The sequence below is a fragment of the Filicampus tigris genome, chromosome 1, assembly GCF_054856515.1.
Source record: "Filicampus tigris isolate MCC_2025a chromosome 1, RoL_Ftig_1.0, whole genome shotgun sequence".
Taxonomy (NCBI): Eukaryota; Metazoa; Chordata; class Actinopteri; order Syngnathiformes; family Syngnathidae; genus Filicampus; species Filicampus tigris.
In genome coordinates, this window is record NC_141217.1 from 21,615,222 (window position 1) to 21,633,274 (window position 18,053).

The window sequence follows — 18,053 nt, forward strand, 5'->3', positions numbered from 1 at the left end:
AATTGAATTAAAGACGACAAACTGAAAAGCCAACAGCATAAGGCGCAATGCATTACAAGGCCCACTGCAGATTTTTGAGAAAATGACACTATTACAGATACTCTGCTCTGTATTTGTCTACTGGAAGACAAATGATTTAAAAAGAGTCTTAGTAAGAACGAAAAACAAAATTAAGAACGCTAAGAAAGGAAATAGTAGAGTCTGACAAGGACACGGCATGTTGAATTGAACGTATGTATAAAATGATCATTGCCAGCAGACAAAGAATGAGGTCTTGATGAGCTTGAGAGGAAATCCCAAATCTTGAATCAAAGCTGGCTTGAATACATCCTCATTATGCCCTCAAGTGCCTCCTAATTCTCTGATTATGCCAAACACATCCATCACCTTTGATTTGTGACGCTTTCGCTGCTGGTAATGCAAATTCAGAGCTCGTTGAATGATGCAGGGTAGCCCAACCACCCCCTTTTCACCCCCCTCGCACCTCCTCCAGTTCCTCGGTAATTACCCTGGTTGCATCGCTACGCCTAATCGTACTTGATTTTGGGATTTGCCGCCATTGTCTCTGCACTTGTTAGCCCCTCGCACTGCTGCTTATGATTGAGTGTGCAGATAAACGCCGTGTGATGTGGCTGTAACCGTGCCACTTCCGTCTGATACTCAAACATTTAGGGATGAGCGAGGCCCTGTCTGGGACTTAGTCCGACACAATCTGTTAATATCGGCACCAGATGAAAACAGTAAAGCTGTACAAATCATCGTGTGACACATGTATTATATGGTTTACTTTTACAGTACAGTATCAACTCACAGGCATCCAATATTGATACTGGGGTTGCCGGATGTCCATTTACCTAATTTGACATTTTACCTTGATGTGATTAGCATTGAGTATTGTCCTTCATTTGCTCTCATACAGTATTATGTACTGAGTCGGTGGCATGGTGGATGACCAGTTAGCAAATCTGCCTCACAGTTCAGAGGTGGCAGGTTTGTGTCCAGTCTCCCTGTGTGGGGTTTGCGTGTTCTCCCCATACTTGCGTGGGTTTTCATCAGGTACTCTGGTTTCCTCCCACACTTAAAAAAACATGCATGGCAGGTTGATTGAAGACTCGTGTGTTTGTGGGAAAATGGTTGGATGGACTGTGTAAATTCACTTAAAATATTCTAAAATATCTGCGGGATACCTAGTAAGTACATAAGTCTGCTAAACGTGACATCCTTTGTGTTGTGTTTTATCAAATCACTGAAAAACATTTTTTTCATTGAAATCATTGCAAATCGTTGTCTCAGACAGATTTACCTGTCTGAGGTAAAAGACAGACAGGCTTTTATCTCAGACAGGTTAACCTGTCTGACAAAAAACAACCAACTATTTCAGTTACAAATAAGAGACAGAATTAATTTTATTCAATCATTTTTTCATCCTCCTGAAAACAGTAATTAGAAATATCAGACGAAATATCAAAGTGTGATATTGTGATTACCGGTATATTATGATATCCACCTGTACTTTTCATGTCACAAGGGGCGGATATCAGGCGACCATTTGGCAAATATTTGCGACCTTGAACGAACCGTGATGAACCCTGACAAGAACGTAACATTCGTTGCCTTTGAAAACTCTCACAATTGTTCACCGCTCAGTGGGATAGGGTCTTTAGTATCAGTGATTACTCAAGAGTTGAGTGCTGATACTGGTACTGGTCTGAAAAAAAGTGATATCGAACATCCATAATCTTTATTATCAAATTTGTTTCAAACGTTAGGGTAAAAGAAGGTCTATAAATACCTGGCAGTGAATGAGTTAAATGCCTTGAGAAAACATCTGTTGGGATTGGGTGCTATGTAATTGAAATTGAATTGACACAATTTAATCACACAACTATCAATGCATCATCATATATGGCATCATTGTGTATATTACATTTATCGTATCTCAATGACAAAAGGAAGGGATGAAATGTTATGATGAGTCACTGTGACGGGAATGAGACTTGTGAGTAATGTGTGTCATAGTCATTGTCTCACAGTAGTAGGTGGGTATGGGGACTGCTAGGTGAGCCAGGCAAGGCTAATTTATCTTGCTGTAGCTTGCCTCGAGTTTCATGAGGTGTCCAAGCAGCTGCTTTGGAATGTGCACTGTAACCATTTCCCCCCTTTGTCTTTTTAATCCGCTCTCCCCAATTCTTGGTTGCACGCTGCTTTAACCGAGGATGAACCTTGACCCTCTCGATATGTGAGTCATATAGGCTAATTAATGCTCTCCTCCCTCTCTTTTTTTTTCCAGAAAGATGTGAAGAGGCTTGTGACTCTTGGACGGACAAGTTAGCCTTCAACAACCAAAACAAGAAGGTCTCCATCAGCCTTCCTTTTTTCATCCATTCACTTTTCATCCTTTCCTAAAAGGCCTGGTAAACATGAAGGCTTTGCACAGGACTTCATCGCCTGAGGCCAGAATGGGATTATTAGCTCCTTTGCTAGCCTTCTGGTTCCTAGCGCTCCTTGCTCAGTGCAGCGGGCAGACATTCACTAGCTTCCACCCAGAGCGGCGGGACTGGTTCTTCAACCACATGACTGTTCACCGGACCACAGGAGCCGTATATATTGGCGCCGTGAACCGTGTGTACAAGCTCTCGGGCAACCTGACCCTGCTGGTGTCTCATGACACGGGCCCAGAGGACGACAACAAGGCCTGTTACCCACCCCTGATAGTGCAGCCCTGCTCGGAGCCTCTGGTCTCAACCAACAACGTCAACAAGCTTCTCCTCATCGACTACTCACAGAACCGCCTCCTGGCATGCGGCAGCCTCTACCAGGGCGTCTGCAAGCTCCTCCGACTGGACGATCTTTTTATCTTAGTAGAGCCCTCCCATAAGAAAGAGCACTACCTCTCCAGTGTCAATCAGACTGGGACCATGTATGGGGTCATCGTGCCATCACAAGGCCAGGACGGCACCCTGTTTATCGGCACCGCAGTTGATGGAAAACAGGACTACTTCCCTACTATATCCAGCCGAAAGCTCCCCCGCGACCCGGAATCTTCCGCAATGCTTGACTACGAATTACACACCGACTTTGTGTCCTCGTTAATCAAGATACCGTCAGACACGCTCGCTCTGGTGTCCCACTTCGACATCTACTACGTTTATGGTTTCGCTAGCGGCAGCTTTGTGTACTTTTTGACCGTTCAGCCTGAGACGCCAGAAAACGGCATGTCGTCGAGCGGCTCCGCCAGCGACCTCTTCTACACTTCCCGCATTGTTCGCCTCTGCAAAGACGACCGCAAATTTCACTCATACGTTTCCCTCCCCATCGGCTGCGTGAAGAACGGCGTAGAGTACCGGCTCCTGCAGGCCGCCTACCTCGGCAAGCCGGGCAGCATCCTCGCTGCGTCGCTTCACATCGGCGCTCAAGACGACGTGCTCTTCGCCGTCTTCTCCAAAGGCCAAAAGCAATTTCACCGTCCGCCCGATGACTCTGCGCTCTGCGCCTTCACTATCCGCGACATCAACACACGCATCAAAGAGCGCCTGCAGTCATGCTACCAGGGCGAGGGACACCTGGAGCTCAACTGGCTACTTGGGAAGGATGTGCAGTGCACCAAAGCGGTGAGTTGCGCTTGTTTGACACTCAAGTCTTTGCAAGCATACTGTTACATGTTTCTGATCTACTGTATTATAATAATAATAATAATAATAATAATAATAATGAAAGAAACTATAAAAAAAACATAAATGATGTCATTTTGTCACTGCAACTCAATTTTCTATACTAAATTAAAGTAAGAATGACTGGCCCTTATCAGTTTTCAGTCCAAGGAACAGACTAATATTATGTTCACATCATTAAAAATAATATCACAATTGTCAAAAAAAGGACTTAAAATAACAAAGTGACAATATTCTCCTTTGGTTTAAAACCATCAATTGTGTGCTCAAGAAGCAATAGGGTGTGCTTCAGAGCCTTTCCTTGTGACAAGCCCAATTATCTTTTTGAAGGAAAGACACTTATTTACTATCAGTTCACCTCATTGGCTGCAATCCTCCATTGTCTTTAATTGCTAATAGATATTTAAGAATACCTTAATGAGTTGTGTGTGCTGCATATCATACAGGCTTGTGGCTTGTGTGTAGGTCCACGTGTATCTTAACATGATTAATGAAGTCCACTGATCATCCTTTCTTTGTTGCTAATCCATCCTTGTGGGCAAACAATTGACTACTTTGATGAAAATCAGTGACTTGGTGGTTATCATAAGGGGGCACTGTTGACATTTATTGTCTCTGAGGTGCGAGAAGAGGTTAGAGGAAGGGCGACGTGGGGGCTGAAGAAACCACAGTGACAGTAGTGACAAATTAGCGCGTATTTTCCCCTCCAGTTTCCAGCAGAATCTCAAATCATCCCAGCATGGGCTGAAGGGTGCCAGGCGTCACCTGCCATGCTGCACCGCCCACTACATTCTGCCAGCTGTAGCGTCGCGGAGCTCTGATGTCACATGACACAGCCCAGGAAGCACAATATTCGTGAAAAGAAAATAATAGCGTCCTTAAAACCGTGTTCTTACCCACAAATCCCTCCCATATTATGGATTATGCAGATGGGTGTCAATGGATGAGGAAGTCTTGAAGCTTATACAAATGACGTTTAACAAGAGGATGTGAGCCGCGCTAACAATGTCTACATGATGTTAAATCCCCGAGTCGAATAGAGCTGCGCCACAGAAGTCTGCCATGGAGATGATATGATATGACATCATTCATATCAAGTGACAAAAACATTTTATTTAGTTGTAAATTAACCTTATATATTAATACTGTATATATTTATACTGTGTGTATACGATTATATATGCATATATACACATATATTTAGGATTATTTACTGCATGTAAATAAAATACAGATTTGATTTTTTAAACAATGATGACAAATAGATATAGAATTGGAACTAGCACAACATGGGGTTATAAAAGCATCGTTTATCAGTTCTAATTTATAAAGCGTTTACAGGTTAGGTTACATAATACCTGTAATGTAGATAAAAAATATATACCTGTGCGATTTTCTTATTTTAACTGTCCATGTTTTTGTTGGTTCAACAGTATGTACAGATGAATAGAGTCGTATAATCAACATTGTCATTAAGTGGAGCTTTGAGGTTGTATTCAAACAGTGGCAATATGGTAATTCATTTTCCTTTGAAATTAAATGTAACAGTACATCGTGGGAGAATACCCATGTTCACATTAATGAACATTGGACACGAATGAAATACATTTTTATGAACATTTTTACTGGCATGTAAAGTATGGTCACGAATACCAGGCGTCAAAATAAATCCATAAATGTGTATTTTTAACTTTGCAAACCTTGCTTGGTTTTCCCTCATTTCCACATGCAGGCATAGCATCTTTCCTCAGCTTCATTTCGAACAATCGGCAGGCAGCGAGTTCCTTAATTATTCCCCCAGCTCTCATTCCGTTCCTGCAGATCCTTTAGCCCGCGCGGCTGAGGCTGGGAAATGGAGCTGAGGCTGAGCTGAGGGATTCACACACAGCAGCCAATCAAAGATTTATCACCCGGCCGTCCAGCTTTGTGCCATCTGGAGAGTCACTACATCTCCATAGTCTGGTCCCGCAGAGAAGAGACTGCTCTATGGAATTGTGTCTTATCAGGACGGCTTGACGCCTATCAACTATCATACACCACAGCTACCAATTAAGCCAAGTCAGAGCAAAGGGATGCTCAGATTGATAACGATGCAGGGAGAGACATTTCCGAGCGCCGATATCCTGTCACATCTCGCACAAACTTAATTCCAATTCCATTCCAAATGAAAGACTTTTTTAATGAGATTACTTGAATGTGAAGGAGGACGGGGACAGAAAGCATGGTCTCTGCTTGGATTAAATGTTACACTGCTCTTTGATGAAGAGTTACATGCTATTTTTAGCCTCACAACTCCACCAAAGATAATGGCTGGAGTTTTTTTTTTTTTTTGCTATGTTGCCAGAGTAAGATTTGTGATAAAGTAGGGGAGGGGGAAGGCTAAACCACATGGGGTCCATCGGGATTTGCCTCCACACTGCCAAGTGTGCTAAAGCATGCATCATCCAAAACAATCCCGATGTAATCGCAACCAAATGGTCTGGAACCCCGAAAAAACACATAAGGGGGTGGCTGCGTGCATTTTATCTTGTTGCCATTGGTTACATGTGTTTCTTCCAAACAGCTGCTTGATTTCCCATCACATTCATTTGCTGTGAGTGTGATGTAAATGAACTTTAAATATTTACACTTAGAGGTTTGTGTTTTATAATCAAGAATACTGATGTGGAACGTCCCCGTAGCGATAGTCGCTAATGTGACAAATGGAAAACAAGGATATAAATTCAAGTGGAGGGTGTGGCCATAAACGCTTAGGCAATTATTCGCCTAAAGCTATACAGCCTTTACTCCAAAAATCCCCTCTCGTTTCCCTTCACAAACCTTGCCGACAGAGCCACATATGGAGGGATGAAGAAGAGACAGAACAAGCATTTAAGGCTTTGCAGAGAGAAGTAAAAGTCCTCGGTGAGAGTTTAGCAATGACAAAACACAATGTGTCGTACCATCTGAAAGCAAAAGCTGGATGGCTGAACTGAACTGTACTCATATGACCTACTCCCTAGCTTCCCCAGGCACATTGGACATAACTCAATATCAATACAGTTCTTGCTTTGATAGCGAAAACGAGAATGGCACTCACTCGAGCGCAGCCCCATGCAAGAGTGAAAGAAATAAGACAGATAGCGGGTTCTTGCATGATAACAAGATGACATTAGGAACGGAAGGACAATTTGTGATTCAAACCACCAAATTTTATTCGTATCAAAATTTAATAGGTACTTCCTTAGTCCATGCGACCCATACCCCAAGGTTGTATGGCTAGCTGTATTTTGTGACAAATCAAGGGTCTACCCACCTCTCGCCAAATTCTGCTGGGATGAGGAATGAGGACAAGCCGTATAGAAAATGAATGGATGGAACAAAAACAAAAAACTAAATGTCTCCTTGTTTGGCTTGAAAAAAGTAACAAAAAGGCTGCTGATCTCTGGTCAATATGCATGGTGTTTTCACTAGAATGTGATAGAGTGAGATATTATTTAGAAGATCCTTTGAGGTTCCCTGAAAGACAATTTAGGTTACATTGTTTCATGCCGCATGCTATTCATACACTAAGGTCTCTATTTTCGTAGACAGCGTATGTGTGCTCAGGCGTAAAAAGTGGCGATCTTGATTTTCGTGCAGGTGCAAGCCTCCTTTACTTTGTTTGGGAATTTGGCAGACAGTGCTGCTGGTCATCATGGCAGACCGAGAGTGTTTGTTTATGAACGCCCTCAGTGCACCTGTCAATTTGTGTGCTGGAAGTAGACTAGTGTTTAGTCCAGCTCGGCGCAGGTTGTGTAACGCGATGTTGATGGATTTGACTGAGGTGCAGGCAGATCTCCACGGACGTGTGTGGTAGATGTCATCGTATTACAATCATGAATATTACAACAGTATGCATCGAACCCTCGGAATCATTGTAAAACTCAATTCATTGAACACATTATTATTATTATTATTTTTAAAATCACCCCCCCGCCACTGTACAACTATGTGCGGGGGCAGCGTGAGGCGTGGAGGGAAACAAGTCGGCTGTGTTCACACCCACGACGGCGCAAACTTTTTCAAACTGCTCACATCTATGAAAATTCCAAAAGAAAGAAAACTCCACCAATGTGCACAGTTGGACCAAGCTTTGCGCTAGACTTGCGCTGGGCACGAAAATAGGGTCCTGTGTGTGTGTTCACATGCATACAAGGTTATTCATAATAGGTCTTGATTCTTGGTACCTAGATATGGTTTCTCAATACCTTTCTGTCAGAAGTCACTCTGAACGGTTAAGGTACTCGGAGATTCAGACACTTTGACCAAGTTCAGTAGAATACTAGCATTGTATTGCATGTGTTGAAATGTCAGCGTGGCTCAGCTCATCGTTATCAAAAAGCTATTGTTTTGCATCCGAGGTGCTTTTGTAGGCTGGCGTTAAGAGTGGCAGCGAGGGCAAGTTCAGTCAAGCAGGGACCAAACATGTCTACCAAGGGGGAAAGAAAGGCAAACTTTTGTCCCTCCGAGGAGTCTGTTGCACGCCAATGGCTATGCCTCTCTCCCCAAAACTCACCCTCATTGCCCCTCAATTGTCTGACATTGTAACCACAACCCTGCCACCTCTGCCACCTTCATCCTCCCTCCTCCCTGAGCTGTCGTCTTTTCTATGCCTCGCCTGGTTCTCGGGCTGTCTCACTCTGAAGTATTTTTTTCTTGTCTCCTTGCGGTTTCTTACATGTCAAAGGGGACCGCGTTTGAATTCACTTGTCTTCTGATTCTCCCAATCTGTAGCCGGTGCCCATCGACGACTCCTTCTGCGGTCTGGACATAAACCAGCCTCTCGGTGGCTCCCAGCTGGTATCCGGGCACACCCTCTACACTGAGACCCGCGACCGCATGACCTCGGTAATCTCCTATGCCTACAATGGCTACTGTGTGGCCTTTGTGGGGACAAAGAGCGGACGCCTGAAGAAGGTGAGTACATCTTTTTCTCTTGCACTGGGAATGGGTGAAACATGGAATACCGTGGAGAGTTGAGACTAGCAGTATGCTGTTTCCAACCACACCGTGACAAACTATTGGACTTTATTGGTCAGTCGATAAATGAATGTTGTAAAGTGCTCCGACTCTTCACAGATGGATCATTCATGCTTACCTCCTTCCTTTTTAATCCTGGCTGTCAGTACACCAGCTAGATGTAATGATGATGGCGGGTTCATTGTAGTTGTCATTTCCAGTTGCTAGTTAAGTGAGTTCAGGTGTCGCCGTGTTGAATAAACCGCAATGGACCATTAATTTTAATAGGCACCTTTCCGCCTGCGGCCCATTGAGAGTTGGCCCGTGCCCCTCGCCCTCCCCCTCCGGTCTTGGATGAGGGACGTCAGTGAGCGTAAATGGCTGCAGGCCAGTCTATAATGAGGAAGTTCTCGCCCAGGCCATAGAAAACACGATATTACAAAGGACCTCTCGCTTGAAGGGTGCAATAGTGAGGAACGATGTGTAATATAATAATAATAATAGAAAGATGTTTCTTTATTGATGTGTATTGCATGAATTCTTGATGAATTGATGTAATTACTTACACACATTTACAAAGTGTGTAAGTTGCTAGCTTGTCTTTGGTGAGGCACCTTTCGCATCTTTCTGAACTGACATCTACCACAATGGAGATGTTCATTGTTGGGATGGGATGTTTCTGTTCATGTGTTTCTGGTCCTGGTTGCATGGAAGGAAATCATGTCATGTCATGTCATCTTCCAAACCGCTTATCCTATATAGGGTCGCGGGGAGTTGCTGGAGCCTATCCCAGCTGTCAATGGGCGAAGGCAGACCACACCCCGAACTGGTCGCCAGCCAGTCGCAGGGCACACATAGACACTGTCACTGAGTGGGAATCGATCCCACGCTGCCCGCACACAACTCAGGCGTGTGTACCACTACACTATCAGCGGACCCTGGAAGGAAATCAACTCGTGGAATTCATAGTTCATGTGTTTGTACATCAAGCAACACATTGGGTGCATTTGGCATTCTTTTGTACCATTCACATTGCATCTCAACTTTTTAAATTAGATTGCACGATGTAAATGTTTTCGTGTATTACATTCAAGTGCTGAACAGGCTAAATAATCAACTATTGGAGAAGACCTGGGCGAGGGGACCCAAATACTTGACTCACACTTGGAGCTCTCGCAGGCACTGAAGCACTATTGCTGATTATTTATTGATCCTACCGATGGACTCTTATATTTCTTTTATTTCATTTTCATTTGTGTGATATGTGGGGGGTGGGGGTTATTTTATTTAAAAAAAGAACATGTTATATTGCATGCTTTTACTTGCTTTCTATATATTTCCTTGCACCACCTCCCATATATGATGCTTGCTTTGTCATTGACAGCAGTAATGTGTCCCAGTTGCCCCCCCCACCCCACCCACCAACCCCACAACAGCTGCAATGGAAACAAAAGATTGTCACCAAAGCTTTCAAGACACCTGTTTCTGAAAGTTGTTCCAAACCTGCTGCTGCACAAATAGCCATGGCACGAGTTATTTTGGTCTCTGCCTATTCATAATTTAATCAATACATCAGGCTGTGGAGAAGAGCATATTCACTGGATGTATTCTGCTGTTTGTGCTGCTAAATTATTTACATCCCTTTTTTCATACTTGGTTAAATGAGATGAGACACCAGAGTGGAGTTTTCTTCCATTGTCTTACTTGCCCGAGTCCTCCCTAGGCTGACAGCTGCGATCTGCTGTCGCTTGCTTGGGAATCCATGCAAAGTAGCTTCGCCTGCTGCTATGTACTGAAGCTGGCTGCTCTCAGGGGCGTGACTGTAACCACAGTAACACCAACACCAGGAGGAATTAACCATGATGGGAGAAGGCCATATAGAATGGAAGTGTTTTTGCACAGTCCAGTAGTCAGAGCAGGAAATGATTGCTGAGCTTTTCCACCTCCAAATGGCTTTAGCACACAGGACTGATCATTCAATTTACTCTACAACGGTTTATTTAAATATGGAGTCGGACATCTGAGGTCAAACACAAACTATCACTGTTACTCTGGTTCAAATTGTTCCAATTTTGAGTCATTTATACAATAGTAAAGATTTGCACAACATTTTTTTTTTTTTATTGTAATTTCCTGTTTGATTCAAGTCTCCAAAATGGTTGTTATTTTCATGGTATTTGTGTTTTTCAAATGATGAGTATCAAGCATTCACTCTTATTGGACGCTGCAGCTCATCGTTTTTCCGCCAATTAAGTGTCAGTTAAAGGAGAAAATGTGTGTCTTGTTCAGAAAGGATAGCAGTTGTCTTCCATCCAGTGTCAGGGGTGAGCTGGATCGCAACAAACACTGGGACAAAGGTCACCAGTGAATTAGAAGGCGTAGTTAGTTTCGAGAAGCCATGGACGTAAGAAGAAATTATCAATATGCTATGACATGGCGCCGATTGTGTACAGACTCTAAGGGGGCATATGTACATCATGTATTCGTTTAATTGGTAATTGCTAAAATACACTGTGATGTATACACCAGCGAATTATCCTCAAATCATAGCCTTCCTTTGGGTATTTCTGCTTGCAATAACTCCCCGCAATCTGCAGAAATGATTTTGTTTGCAGAACGCAAGTCACCGTTTCATTTGGATCGATTCACATTGTGCGTTTTTAGCAATACCGAGGCCAAAAATGTTCTCTCTTTATGAAATGTTGATAAAGTTATGATGAGTTTCACCCTCAATGTTATTCAAAAGACGGTCAACAGTTTAGTTTGACTGAACCTGTTTGTTTTGTTTCACAGCTTTAACGAGTACTCGTATATGCAGTTCATATACAATATTATAAGCAATTGAGCGGGATGTGAGATACATTGAGATGGTCTATGACCCTGCAATTAAAAGAACGTTTTCTTTTAAATGAGTCCCAAGAGCAAATTAACATGACTTAAGTAAATCGCATAGAATTAGCTTTTTATGCTACGTGTTGAATTTCCTTTAGTTTGGACATCAGCCCCCTGTGGTGCAGACATTTCTATGCAAATACATCATTGGATGAGGACTGGTCACGATTTGCATGCGAGTGCACACTGCATTGGCGACATCGCCCTGATGTGCATGAAACAGAGTGACCAAATTTATTTGCAGCAATGTGCAAAAGCAAATATTACCTCTGCAGCGGGCTGTGAATAATGACGCATTTGTTGTGTTTCCGAGTGTCTAAAACATGAATGGGTTTTTATCGGAGGTGTTACCCATACACTCCCTCAGGTTTCCCAGAGGGGCAGGAGCCCTGCACAGGGCTGATAAGCTCCCAGTGAGTGTGCTTGGACGCTGCCGGCCTCCTTCAAAAGCCACAGCTGTAGGGTGACAACATTTCAATGCTGTGCTGATGATCTTCACTTCTCTCCCCGCCGCCTCTTTTATTGGAGGATCAAGAGTAGCAGCATTGGTAAAGGTAGGGAGCAAACAGCCACAAGAAGTCATCAGAGGAAGATATGTGAGCAAAAGGAAGGCGTGATGTTGTGTGGTCTTGGGTAGAGAGTTTACGGGGGAAACGGCATCGAAATGCAAATTCCGAGCCACTACCAAAGCGAGCAAGGTTGCACTGCTGCCTGTAATTGGATTGGCTCCCATCCCAAAGAACCTTCACTCCCCTGGCCCTAAACCCCTCACTTACCCATTCAATCCTCAACCTCCTCCCAGCAGACTGGCTGCAGCATGATGCACTGTAACTGCTCCCAGGGCTGTGCAGGAGCTTTGTGAGGGCAGGGAGTATAGGGCAAGCTTCCTGGCGGGCTTTTGCAGGGGATTGTTTAAGGTTGAGGGGTTAAGAGTGAGCAGTCACTAAGGAGGCGAGGTGAGGAAAATGGGTCGGTTACCATTAAGAATTGAACCGACACCAGCATAAATACTTGGAATTTAGTGCAGGTACTTTTTTTTTTTTTTTTTTACTGGATGCTGAAGTCTCACTGTGAAAACAAAGTTGGTAAAGGTTAAGCCAATTAAACTGAAAGAAGGAGATGTATCCAACACTATCAATGTAGTTATTTCATACTCTGAGGATTCAGACCACAGGCACAGACGGTTCAAACTCAACAGGATGATGTCTCACATTAGAGCAAGTAGCCTTAAAGTAGAAATCAACCCAAACACATTTTTTCAAGAATATGTTCCCAGCAGGCCCACTAGTTGAAACATTCTGATTAATTCTGATTCTGTCATTCTGATTAATATTGCGTTTGTGGAATATGAGTTAAGCAGTAAAATCCACCCCTTTTTAGCCATCTCAGGGGGTGGCCATTTTGTCATTTCTGTCAACTGAAAATGACATCACAACTACTCAGGGCAGCGCTAACGACCAATCACGGCTCAGCTTCAGAAAACTGGTCAGTCCTGATTGGTCGTTACCTGAGGCCTGAGCAGTTGTGATGTCATTTTGAGTCGACAGAAGTGACAAAATGGCCGCCCCCATAGATGGCTAAAACGGGTAGATTAACTCTTATTCCACAAACGCATTATTTATCAGAATGCTGTGTTACAACTAGTGGGCTTGCATACAACATATTCGTGAAAAAAATATGTTTGGGTTGATTTCCACTTTAAAAATGCTTTATTGTCTTGCTCCTTATCGCTCTCTTGGAAGAAGGACTCATCATCACAAAAATATGTTGAAAATCTGTGCTTTTGGTGCACCCTGGGCTTCAAATTTTATTGTTTCTAGTCACCGACTCCCCCTCTGGTCATCTTCGCCTATTTGGAGTCTTCTTCTCTCTTTCAAGGTAGAACGTTACATACTCTGTAGCACTACAACATACATTTTCCTGTACGCATTACCATAGCATATGTGCAATATAGTAGAGTAAATTGAGTGAGGTTCCCCTGTGTGACAAAGTTAGCATATCGATATGTCTTCCAAACTAACATGATTCTCATATTTCTCAACAAAAATCAGTAGGCTGGATTTATTTTAAAACCTTGGCTTGTATATTGAAATTGAAAGAGATTTAGCTCAGAACCTGAAGAAATGTGATGATTTTCCCGATCGCTCATGCCCAACCCTACTCTCCATGCTGTGATGATGCATGTGGGAGTAGATTTATTTTCAACTTGGAGTAACATCAGTCTCAGAGGTTGGCTGTTGACTTGTGCATGGCGCTGATTGATTTTGGAGGCCAGAAGGTGTTCACCTCAGCAGAAACCAGAAAGCAAAAAAAATCAATACTACGGGCCATAGCACTTTTTTTGTTGTTGTTGTTACAAGTACAGCAAAACAAGCCACAATCACAACCAAACAGGACAGTGACAGTGCTGCTACATAAGCGAGGCTTTAGACTTAATGTTCTATTTAAATTCACACTTGCACTGATGCATCATAGTCACTCGGAGACAAGAGGACGGCTCAGAGGAATCTCCCCAGGTCAAATTACCGAATAGCAATCCGCTGTGTGGTTTACTCCAGTAACACATAAGCCAAGAATTGCATCATGCAAATTGGAGTAGTGCTTGCGTGCGGTGCGCAAAGCAGACATATCCCACGCTGGGCCTGACACTGGCGGGGAGTAACGACAACATTAAGGAGGAGACGAGCTGCTGGGAGCTCTTCCTTTGATATGGATGGAGACGGGGGCCACGGCTGCGCATGTGAAATTGGATGTTAAAAGACATGCCGGCGATAGATGAATGGGGGCGTTAAAGGCAAGCGCAGCAGAGGCGCATTCTGGATTCCCCCTGCTCGACAACGGCAAACAACATCATCCATCCTGTGTGTCTCTCACGTAGACACTGTGGGTTAAGCACTATTCAACCTGGGAGCATATCGGGTTCAAGATTTAGCGGGGTTTCATGCACTGTCTGGCATTTTTTTTTGGGGGGGGGGGGCTTGCCCGAGTCAAGGTGATCTCAGGCCTTGTCTACATGTAGCCAGGGTTTTTGCAAATGCGGTTATGTGGTTAGCCCTATCATCCACACGTCTCCGGAATTGTTTCATTGAAAACGCAAAACTCCGGCCACAGTAGAGTTTACTTATTTGTCCGCAACCAACTACTGCTTCTCGTTGAAAGGTTTAAAAGCAGTTCTGACCTCTTGTCGGTCGTCACGAACGAGCCTGGCGCTGTGTTTTCGGTTTCGTAGAAGTGACGTCAGAGGATGGAAATTCCTTCTGCATGGACAGTATTTGGCTAACTACTGCCGCCTAGAGGCTTGGCATGCGTTTTATAAATGCACTTCCGCTGTGTGGTGTAGCTGAGTTTTTAATTATGAGGGGGAGAAATATTTGTTGTTTAAAAAAAGCCCGGCTACCTGTAGACAAGGCCTCTTACAAGAGCTGTATGAACATTGTCAATGTTGTATGTTCCATCACACTATGGTAGTACTTGGGAACCATCCATCCATCCATCCATTATCTGTACCGCTTATCCTCACAAGGGTCGCGGGGCGTGCTGGAGCCTATCCCAGCTGTCTTTGGGCAGTAGGCGGGGGACACCCTGAATTGGTTGCCAGCCAATCGCAGGGCACACAGAGACAAACATCCGCACTCACAATCACACCTAGGGGCAATTTAGAGTATCCAATCAACTTACCATGCATGTTTTTGGAATGTGGGAGGAAACCGGAGTACCCGGAGAAAACCCACGCAGGCACGGGGAGAACATGCAAACTCCACACAGGGAGGCCGGAGCCGGGATCGAACCCACGACCTCTGAACTGTGAGGCGGACGTGCTAACCAGTCGACCACCGTGCCGCCCCTACTTGGGAACCAATATCTTTTATTTATTATTAGCTTTTTTTGTCACGAGAAACTCTGGAATCTCCCACCTTCTATCCGCAAAGCCAAAATATTAGAATAAGTTCTCAGTATTATGCAATAGGAACAGACCGATTGTCGGCTGGGTCGATTATCGTTATTTTGACAAATATCGGCATCAGCCTTTTTTAAAAAATCTTATAGCTGATAAGAAATAAATAATTATTTATATATTATTCATTCACATTTTCAGTTAACTTTCTAAGAGATGCTGCCCACTCTGGAAATGCTCTGCACCTTTTGTTGGAAATTAAAACAGAGATCAACTATAGGGAGCTATTCACTTGTTTAAATTTCATTTAACTTTTTTAAGACATTCTGAGCTCCCTCAACTTTTTGTTACAATTTTAAAACAAGGATGTCTATTGCTTGAAAACATTAAAACAAAGAGTTGGCATTTTTATTTTGAAGAATTATGACGCCGATATTTTCCCTTATACCAAAATAAATATTGGCTCCTAATATCGATTATTGGCTTCCTTGACTATCATCGGTATCCGCCCTGAAAAACACATTTCGGTCTCACTCTATTATGCAGTACAGTTGTACATATTGAGCAGAGACAACAATTCACTCTGTCACTGAGTGTGAATTGATGCAATATGTTTTATGATGCCAGGAGTCAATCTAAGTAGATCAGTTCATTTGTGACTATTTCCTATGGAACTTCTTTTTTTTTACTATCAACACTATTTAATGTGTTACTTCTCTGATTTTGTCACTTAAAGGCATAGTTTTGACATACCTTTTGGATCAGATTTCATTTGATTACATGGGTGTACCTAATGTTTTGGCCCACACTAAAGTACATTTCTGATGTGGCAAGCAGCTTTCAGAGCACAAATAGCTCTGCCTGTAAATTCAAAGCTTTTTCTCTCATCACACACTGTGCGCCGGGTGTTTATGTTTGCTGACAGTCACAAGTTGACTTGCACTGAAAGACTTCTGGCTCTTTATCCAGGAAGCTTTCAGCCTTGACGAGCATCTTCAGGGCTAATTAATCCTTCCCATCACGCGCTGATGAGTCATTTGCAGTCTGTTTGGACGTGACGCCAGGCAGCTGAGCTGGACCACTTCAGAGGGTGGTTCAGGTGTTTAACTGGGCCTGCGTCCTGTCGGGCTGGTTGGCATCACAGCGGGTTAATGGCCGGCTCACTCGGCTGCCAACGCAGGATTGGAAGAGTGTAAATTAGCGTGGCGTTGCCGAGGGCCACAGCTGATCGCGATGCTTAAAGGGTCGAGGCGCTTGAAAGGCTCGTAAACGCACGCAGCTGCTCCCGCCGAGCGCTCGTGAACAAGTGGTCAGCAACCCTTTCTTCCACCAATTTACACCCCTCCCCTACCAGCGATACTACAGCAGAAAGGGGAACGTGGAGTGAGGCTGGCGGCAACAGCTGAGGCCTGTAATAACAAATAAATGAAATCTCATCCTGTCGGCAAAGTGGCTCAAATAACTTTGAACAAAGGCTCCCTTCACCTTAATACTTCTAAACATGCAGAAGCTATGCTGAAGAATAGTGGTTACGTTTCCTAGTGTGAAATGGCCTGTTAATTAAAGCATTTGGTTGCTTTTCAATCCGTGTGATGTGTTGAACATGTGGAATTTGATCAAGGTAAGATTGCGTTCAAGAAGTTTGTATTGTGTTGTCTTTGTCGCTCCAATTTGAAGCAATGGATGCATAATGATTTTTACAACTGATGACTCCATTCATTCATTTAGTTTGCTGTCTGATTGGGTTGCAAAAAGAAATCAAAACAGAAAGTAAACAAAGATTAATGTGAAGTGCAGCATGAAAAAATTGGTTGCAGAGCCAATATAACCCCGAAAAAAAACCCAAAAAACATTGTAATTGTTTGTTATACACTGAGTGCGATTGAAGTGAGGTCACCCAAGCAAATTAAGTTAGCGCGTCAATACGTTGTGAGCGTTTGTTTTCATCTGCTGGACTGTCACTTGACTGCTATTATACATCAACATGCTCACAAAGTACATTTATTTGTTAAAACTGATGTGTGTATTTAAAGATGAAGATGTTTAACGCTTAACTTCGGACTGTTCTGTAGGGAAATAATAAGAATCACATTTTAAAAAAGGACTGATCCTCGGTTCTACCCACCCACAGTAGAATACACATGAATCAATTTAAAGCATGCCCACAATTTTATTGCTCGTGCCAATAAGTCGGCTCCATTTATAAAGCAAAGTTGAGCAAAGCACCGAAGAATGTGAGACACTAAAACCATAAAACCACACAATAAAAATGAGGAAATTGAAAGACTTACTTCAAAGAACAAAAAGCAGTAAGATGTGGCATAACAACGGGGGACGTGGCTTAGGGCTGGCAGTCTTCAACCACTGTTTCTTTAAACTGTCAATCATTTTTGGGGAGGAATATATACATACTCTTAATGCAAATACAAATGGAAAGCATGACGTGTTTAAATACAATTTAAAAAAAAAAAGTACAACACACTTTTTGTGAAGAAACAATTACCTATTTGAATTTTTATTTGCATTTTAAATACCTCCATTGTCACAGCCATACTTACATTAACCAGGAGCTACCAAGATAAGCTGTCGTAATTACCATAAGGTATACCATTGTC

The 18,053-nt window shown here is 43.2% G+C and overlaps 1 protein-coding gene across 1 annotated transcript in view; it reads left to right on the plus strand.

The window, feature by feature from the left end:
* The window catches only part of plxna2 (plexin A2), a 201,097-nt gene that overhangs the window by 30,738 nt on the left and 152,306 nt on the right, over nt 1-18,053 (plus strand). Inside the window, exons 2-3 of the mRNA XM_086026386.1 lie at nt 2,291-3,611; nt 8,427-8,609. Of these exons, the coding sequence (XP_085882512.1) occupies nt 2,421-3,611; nt 8,427-8,609 (1,374 nt within the window). The 5' untranslated portion in view covers nt 2,291-2,420. The remainder of the gene's footprint in view (nt 1-2,290; nt 3,612-8,426; nt 8,610-18,053) is intronic.